General features: G+C 46.1%; 4 protein-coding genes across 5 annotated transcripts; 2 read left to right on the forward strand and 2 right to left on the reverse strand.

Moving 5' to 3' along the window:
- Positions 1 to 281: 281 nt before the first annotated feature.
- LOC111077345 (26S proteasome non-ATPase regulatory subunit 8) lies at positions 282 to 1220 on the reverse strand. The gene has a single exon (XM_022371580.2). It carries the CDS (start codon positions 1131 to 1133, stop codon positions 339 to 341), a length of 795 nt encoding a protein of 264 aa, XP_022227272.2. The 5' UTR covers positions 1134 to 1220; the 3' UTR covers positions 282 to 338.
- A 49-nt stretch (positions 1221 to 1269) lies between these two features.
- Positions 1270 to 2093, forward strand: LOC111077347 (survival motor neuron protein). Its single transcript, XM_022371583.2, has one exon. It carries the CDS (start codon positions 1333 to 1335, stop codon positions 2020 to 2022), a length of 690 nt encoding a protein of 229 aa, XP_022227275.1. The 5' UTR covers positions 1270 to 1332; the 3' UTR covers positions 2023 to 2093.
- A 76-nt stretch (positions 2094 to 2169) lies between these two features.
- LOC111077343 (nuclear RNA export factor 2) lies at positions 2170 to 5528 on the forward strand. 2 transcript variants are annotated; one of them, XM_022371577.2, is made up of 7 exons: positions 2170 to 2289; positions 2338 to 2582; positions 2643 to 3095; positions 3154 to 3438; positions 3504 to 3605; positions 3664 to 4821; positions 4879 to 5528. In XM_022371577.2, exons 1-7 carry the CDS (start codon positions 2277 to 2279, stop codon positions 5188 to 5190), a joined length of 2568 nt encoding a protein of 855 aa, XP_022227269.2. In that variant the 5' UTR covers positions 2170 to 2276; the 3' UTR covers positions 5191 to 5528. The 2 variants fall into 2 exon arrangements, with proteins under 2 accessions (XP_022227269.2, XP_022227270.2); XM_022371578.2 differs by having other exon boundaries at positions 2344 to 2582; positions 4879 to 5527.
- A 431-nt stretch (positions 5529 to 5959) lies between these two features.
- LOC111077348 (endothelial differentiation-related factor 1 homolog) lies at positions 5960 to 7637 on the reverse strand. Its single transcript, XM_022371584.2, is given in 4 exon segments — positions 5960 to 6777; positions 6852 to 7012; positions 7303 to 7426; positions 7543 to 7637. Coding segments are annotated over 3 exon segments (588 nt in total). The 5' UTR covers positions 7543 to 7637; the 3' UTR covers positions 5960 to 6474.
- Between the last annotated feature and the right edge of the window lie 141 nt (positions 7638 to 7778).

Here is a 7778-nt window from a genome sequence, read left to right on the forward strand (position 1 = left end):
TTATTCCATTTAATATTACAAGCTAGCTGGGACTCTCATCACAGAACGTATAATTTTAATCGTTTTATCAATCAATTTTCTACAAGTTTATCAATTTAGACATTTTTCTATAAACAATGCTGGACAGCAAAAAAATGTAAATGTATTTCAAACATTAAAATGTATAATTTTTTCAATTAAAATGTGTCTATTGCTCAAAAATAAAAAGCCCAATCGTTAGAGATATTAAGGATGGAAAAGACTCGCACAAATCGATGCATCACGGCCTGAACGGGTTAAATGTTATTTTGTTTATTAATTATGCATTTTTAAAAAATATTACAAACTGTTAAGGTCACTTAAACTATCATCTCCAGATCCCGGGCATAGCTGAGCACCTGCTCGGCCAGCTCCTCGGAGGGCAGGGCCTCTTTTGGCTTTATGCTACGGTCGGTGAAGCTATAGTTGCCATTGCCCTCCAGCTTCCACTGGCGTTTTTCGCCAAACACCTTGATCTCATCCGGAACGCGCAGATTCAGACGCTTGGCCGCGTCCTTGGCGGAGATCTTCTCGTACGACTTTTCAATGCAGGCACCAATCTCGTCGCGCACTGTCTCCACCAGCAGGTCCATGAAGTAGTTGTAGACCTCGGCGGGCATTGAGGATTTGGCCTGGAAAATCTTGTTGTATCTTCCCTCCATGATGTACTGCTCGAGGGCCAGGATGGGACGAATGTACTGATTGTGCTGGATGATGTCCACCGAGAGCAGCTCGAGCTCAGTGTGGAAATCGGAGACTCGGTTGCCGGAGAGCAGGTACAGCAAGTTGAGCCCCAGCAGTTTGTACTTGTTGTCCGATTCGCCGATGATCTTGGCATAGTCGTAGTAGTAGCACTTCAGCTGCGACATGTAGCGCTCAAAGGCCTGCAGATCCTTGCTCAACACGCTGTGCTCCACTGCGATTTCCAGCACGCAGCGAGCCAGAAGCAGTTGCTTTTTCGAGTTCTGGGCATCGTTGCCGTCTGTCGGTAGGAAGGCCATTTTGACCAGGGCTACTTTCAGTTGGTCCAGCAGCTGGCCGCATTTCTTGGTGTTTGGCGGACGCTTCGACCACTCGGCGGTCAGTTCCTTGTATAGTGTCTCCACCGAAGCCATTTTAAATTATTTCTTTATTTTGTTTGCAAAAACTACGGAGAATGAGTTTCGTTTTTGGTGCACTCTAGTGATGGACTTCCCTAAGTAGTGAAGCGATTGTAGGCACCAATCGGTATGGTATCGATGATTGGGCAGTGCTGACTAACGCTGGCGCATTGATTTCCCTTTTTGTTATTTATTTGTATCCAAAAAACAAACAATGAACAAGATGTGTGACGACGCCAATGACGCTGCCTGGGACGACTCTCTGTTGATTAAAGTCTACGATGAGTCGGTTAATTTGGCACGCGAGGCCTTGGCTCGCCGCTTGGCCGACTCGACCAATACCCGCGAGGACGAGAACAAGAAGGAGGAATTCAACGCTGAATCGGCAACTGACGCCACCAGCCCCGAGCCTGTTTTCTTCAAGGTGGGCGACTATGCCCGGGCCACATTCACTGACGGCGTGGACTATGAGGGTACCGTGGTGTCCATCAACGAGGAGGCAGCTACTTGTGTGATCCGCTATCTGGGCTATGAGAACGAGCAGGAGATCTTGGTCGCCGATCTGCTGCAATCTTGGGGCAAGGACGCCCGTCGCCAACAGTCCCTGATGGCCTATCAGTTCGAGGCCGAGGAAGCGCAACAGGAAAAAGGTCGCGGCAAGTCTGCCAGTGCCTCCAAGAAGTCGTCCGTCAAGACCAAGTCTGCTGGTCCCTCTGCTATACCGTGCATGCCAACTATGCCATTGATTCCTCCCATTATCCCGCCATATGGCAACGCGGGCGAGGAGCAGGACCTTATGTCCATGCTGACTGCATGGTACATGTCTGGTTACTATACGGGGTATTTTCAGGGCAAGAAGGCGATTCCACTACAAGTGGAGAAGAAAAAGACTCCCAAGAAGTAATTTGAAACTTGTAAATCGTAAGACTTGTTACTCTTAAGAAGCCAACAGAAAATAAAAATTCTAAAAGTGAATTATTTGTCTCAAGTTTCATTTTACCCTCTCCCCTGCTTGAATTTGAAAACTCAGCACATTTCCAAATTCCGAGAACGGCCAGTGCTGAGTAACCGGTCGAAATCGAAATTGTGAGCATTTTTTCTTCTGCATTTGTCAAAAGCGTCGCTTGACCTCACTGCCTCAGCCGAAGCGCTAAAACGATGCACTCCCGGAGTAAGATATTTGAACCATTTAAATACAAAAATCGTAATTAATTCATAGCCATAGTCGCCAGACATGTCATAAACTTTTCGGATGGATCCGTGCCCATCCAGGTTGATTATCCCGATCCCAGGGTGTTTAGGAACTGCTCAAACTATGCTGATCGTGTTCCGGGCCTGAGCTGGAATAAGTTTTCCATACATCATCTGGGACAACTCGAGTATTTGGAGAATCCACAGCAAGTGATTGTTGAAGCCATCTTTGATGCGGTCGACGGCGAGGAGTTCTATCCGGTTGCCTATGAGGTTGGCTCTCACACGAAAATCCTTTGTCTCTCCTTCAGCTGACAACTGTTCTTTTTTTAGCGTGGTCCTCACGCCGACAACTTTCTGGCGCGTGCCTGCAAGCCGGCGATAGACAAGCTATTTGCCCAGAAGCTCTGCTTAAGCATATCTACCGGTGCCAGTCTACAGATAAGCGTGCAGTTCGGTGTGGCCGCCAACAGAAGCAATCAGATCTCGCCTCCGCTGCTCGTATCTCAGGAGGTCTCGCGCCTAATGGAGCGTCTGGAGGTGCACAACGGCGTGCGTGGCGTGTTGAATCTGAGCAACTTTGGGGCGAATCCCTGTTTCAAGAACATTGTGGTTAGTCTGGCAAATGTATCCACCCTGAGGCAAGTCTGCCAAAACATCTATCACGATGACCGGTTTAGCGCGGTGAATGGATTCATTTTCGCGGACAATCAAATGAAGAGCGTGGACCCGCTCAAGCTGTTTGGCGATGTCGAATATGGACTCCTGGATCTCAGTGGAAATAAGGTAGGTATGTGTGAGGTGCAAAGTAAAGCATAAAATCAGACAAGAGTTTAATTTTCAGATTGGTTCTTCGGTTCGTCTGTGCCGCGAATTGAATCGTGTTCGTGCAAAGGAACTGAAGCTGGCTGACAATCCCATCACGAAGAGTTCCAAATATCCAAATAGCATCAAAGCGCTGCAGGGAAACTTCAGTATGGTGGATGGCATACCCTACGACAAGCTCCACAGCACCTATACGCCCCTGAACCATGATATCGATATGGAGTCGGATGGCATACGCATTGACTGGACCAACAAATGGAAGCTGGCAGACTTTGAGCATAGTGAAGATTGGCATGCCTTTCTGGTTTGTAAACCCTTGGAAATCCAAGTCCTTCGTCTACACTTTTAACTCTCTTCTGTGATCTCTAGGTACCTGATCCCATGCACCTGTTAACTGAACAACAGCTCTTTAGTTTATTCTTTATTACGGCGAACCAAATGCTGACCGAGATCTATCCCTGCTATTACAAGGTGAGCTCTCACCTACGGTTCAACGAATTTGTAATTTGTGATGTCAATCCCTTTATAGTTTGACGGAAAGGAGCACATTTTTATGGTGCGCAACTGCTTCGAACAGATTGCGTATTTGGTGCACAGCTGTAATCTGGAGATAAAACTACCCGAAATGCAGCCAAAGTTAGATGACCCAGATGTAAGCATGGATCCTCGCACTATTCCGTTCTATCTGCGCATGAATGTCATCCGCTTCCAACTGCATCATGTGGATCCCCAGGAGAGGATTACCAAATGCATTCAGAAGTGCTATGTAGTCCAGAATCGGCTGCTCAAGTTGTCGGACTTTCAGGCAACCGAAGGCCTCAAGGGCCTTTGGGTCCACATGGGCTCCACGAGGATTCTGAACAATATGCTGACGATTATCTCACGCTTGTTCATGTCCAACTGCTCGGAGATCCGTCTGTGCAACAATAATATTCTCCGGATTGACGACGCACGCGTCCTGTCGCGAATGGGCAACCTGAGGGCGCTAGACCTGGGCCACAATTGGATACATGATTTGGAGCACATCAAGGCGCTGGGTGAGCTGCCGCTCAAGTCGCTGCGACTCCATGGCAATCCGTTGTGCCAAAAGTACAGCCTCCCCAATGACTATATCCAGGCAGTGCTGGAAATCTTCCCTCAACTGACGACGCTGGATGGGGTGGATCTGAGCAGCAAGCCGGGCCAGGCGCCGCAGAAGAACTTCCTCTGTGACATTGGGGCCTACGAGCTGGTGGGCGACGTATTTCTCCATAACTATCTGCGCGAGTTCGAGCAGGCGGACGAACGGGCCAATCTCCTGATGAAATATTACACTGACGACTCGATATTCACCATGACCTGCAGCTATGTGATTGAGCGCGCACCATCATTTAACACGCATATCAACAAGCGCATCTCAAAGTACAACAGGCACTCGCGAAACATCAAGAAGTGGTCGGACTACAGCAAAGCCACAAACGAATTCCATGTGGGTGTGACGGAAATCATTGACGTGCTCATGGAGCTGCCGAGTGTCGTCCATGACTTTATCTCCCTACAGACGGACGTGATGCACTTCAATGGCCAGTCGGCGGTTATTCATGTGACTGGTCTGATGCGCGACGACTCTCCGAGCACCCATAACCAGAAGGAGTTGTATTTGGCCTTTAGCAGGAACTTCGTACTCAAGGTTGATGATCAGGGATTGGTAAGGACACGTTTGGAGATACTTTTAATTGACTCATCCACCATCTGTCATTTCCAGGGCTTTGGCAAGAAGTCTTGCCGCTTGAAGATCGTCAATGACCACTTGAGCATCATGAATCCCTCGAGGAACCAGTTGAAAAGTGCGTTCAAGGTCTGCCCACTGCCAAAGGATCGCGTGATGGCGCCAGCATCCGAGGATTCACTCGAAGGCAAGAGCGACAAGCTCATATTTTTCCTCGAGCTAACCGGCCTAACGTCTCCTTGGTGCACAAGAATCGTGGAGTCGGCCGAATGGGACTTCGAGCTGGCCACCAAAATGTTTCTTAAAATGGTGAAAAACAGTGAGATTCCCGAGTCGGCGTTCCTCTAGAGTCTAGACAGACACTACCTAATGTTTTGTGGAAACCGAATTTAATTGAGGAACCAAAGAAGAAATCAAAGACTAGCAACTAATAACATGTGCCTTCAACCTACCTTACCGAATACATATTAATATTTAAGCTACTCTCCAAAGAAATCAAAGCTTAAAAACTGCCATGGAAAACCATTTGGATTATTACTTAGATGGCCAAAAAAACATTTATTATTATATTAAAGAGTTATTCACTGGCAATACACGAATCATCTCCACGAATTACTACTACACAGAGACATTCATAGCAAATACACATGTATATAAGTATAATTGTTTATATATCCATCTCCAACTCCGCTTTGTTTTGAATTGGATTTATTGGGGTTAGCATAAATTTTATGCAAAATAGTTGGAAAGCTGTCGCCTGGAGTGGAGGAGGAGCAGTGTTCGTTCGAGTAAGAGAACATCGAGAAAATGCCATCGCTTACAATATTTAAATATGTTGTAGACTAGAAAATGTTACCCTAAATACATTAAGAATATGTTTTTTGTATATACTTAGCATGTATGTATAATGCATACACACGAGAGACGAGACCGAGCCTTCCTTCTTATACGATAAGTTACGTTACACAAAAAGTAGGTGAAGTGAAAGTCCGACTAAGCTCTAATAATTTGCATATATCATTTAGTTGTACATACAATATGTATATGTATCAAGCTGGTGTTTAAGATCATGCAAATGTTCAGATTTGGCGATTCGATTGAATTGAAAGAATTTCCGTGTTTTCATGTTTTGCTTTTTAATTCCACAACTTAAATTTTTGTATAACCGAAAAGAAAGGCAACTTTGCTGCCTGCCAATTGCCATTGCGAATGTGTGTATGAATGAAAAATATTTTTCCCCTCAAACTATGAGCGCTGACCCTTATCAAATAATATCAAATTAGTCTGTTGCGTTTCGCTTTAGTGTCTCTCTCTCTGTCTCTGTGGCCTCTGCGAGGGAAGAGCGAGGCTGTGCTTGTGATTTGTATTTTAAAATTACAATATTCAATTTATCAGAAAACAAATAAAAAGGGGGGAAGGGGGATGCAAATGGTAGTTATAATAATAGGTAAAGCCATCGTGTTTATGTGTGTGAAACGCGGCGATTAGTTTCGTTTTTGGCATCAAACAAACATTCAAGAACTATGGCGCGCTCATAGGTAAAAGGAGAATTGGGTGTGGATTTGTGTGTGTCTTGGGCTGCGTGGTTTAGTTAATCCGATTTGATTTGGTTAAGAGCCTCCCGATAAGGCTTCATTTGCGTCTTCTGCTCACGGTGCTCCAGCCAGGCTCCTGGTGTTGCTGGTGCTGCTGCTGTTGTTGTTGCTGCTGCTGTCTGGCATTGTTGCGTGTTGAGGTGTTCGATGGTGGAGCGCCACAAGCAGTGGACGCGGCAGCGTCGTCTCACTTTTTACCGGGAGGCGCTATTGGTTGGCCACGCTCCTTGCCGCGCAGCTTGATGCCAAGCACCCGTTCCATTTTTCCGAGTATCAAGTTGTTAGGAATGCCGCGTCCGGCCTCGTAATCAGTTATAACCTGCTGTTTCTCACAAATTTTCTGCCAACCAAAAGGAGATAAAATAAATTTTAAATGAGTTTTAGGCACAAGAGAGCAAGAGATTGAGAACATACAGTGGCCAAGTCCTTCTGGCTGAGACCCTTGTTCTGACGTCCCTGTTGGATGATCTTGCCCACGTCAAGCGGTATCTTGTCGTGGCGCAATTCCTCAGTCTCGCGGTCCAGCTTGGCAGTGTTTTTGGTGGTCACATGCTGCTTGTTGGTGCCAGCACCATCTGTAGATTGGATGGGATGGGTGAAAAGAAACAAAAATCAATAGCAGATATAGATCGGATCCGTGAAAGTGGGGAAACTAGGCCAGGCAGAAAATACCCCCTTAATGCAGATTACTGCGCCTTGTGAAATGCCACGCAATACATCATCGCCACAATTGCAGCAGGAGGTTTTGTTGTTGTGCTTAGGTTAGGCCGACTGTTTAGTACGTATGTGTGTGTGTGTGCAAAGTGGTTTTGGGGCCAACCGGCCAGGTGAGGTGATCCCCGGGTATCCCCTCTGCCCAACTCACATTTTTGTTGGGTGTCCACGGCAACGCCTTGGCGGCGAGCCTGATTGACCGCCGATTCGGTTTTTAGAGTAGACGACTTCGGAGCCTTTTTCCGGAGAACTGTAACAGAATCCCAGTCTGACATCTTTGATTTCGTATGATTTTTTTGATTGCCAGGCAGGAGACGGGTAGAGAGAGAACGGTAAACAGATTATGAATGAATGTCGTTCGACTGGAGGTGTACGCTTTGACAGGACTCACATTGACTGCTTCACTTATGCTTAGCTTTCTTTTATTATTAATTAAAACTATAAATTCCAGAACTATCTCTGAATTTGTAGGTTGTGTGTGCTAGAGCTGGGATAAAATCGATTCAAACATCGATATAATCGATTCTTTGGTTTTGGTGGAAACATCGATTCTTCTTTTGTCAAACCATCGAGGGCACCATCGATAATATCGATATTTTACTGCTAGTCTCTACTATCGACGGTTTT

Source organism: Drosophila obscura, unplaced genomic scaffold (genome assembly GCF_018151105.1).
Source record: "Drosophila obscura isolate BZ-5 IFL unplaced genomic scaffold, ASM1815110v1 contig_1, whole genome shotgun sequence".
Taxonomy (NCBI): domain Eukaryota; kingdom Metazoa; phylum Arthropoda; class Insecta; order Diptera; family Drosophilidae; genus Drosophila; species Drosophila obscura.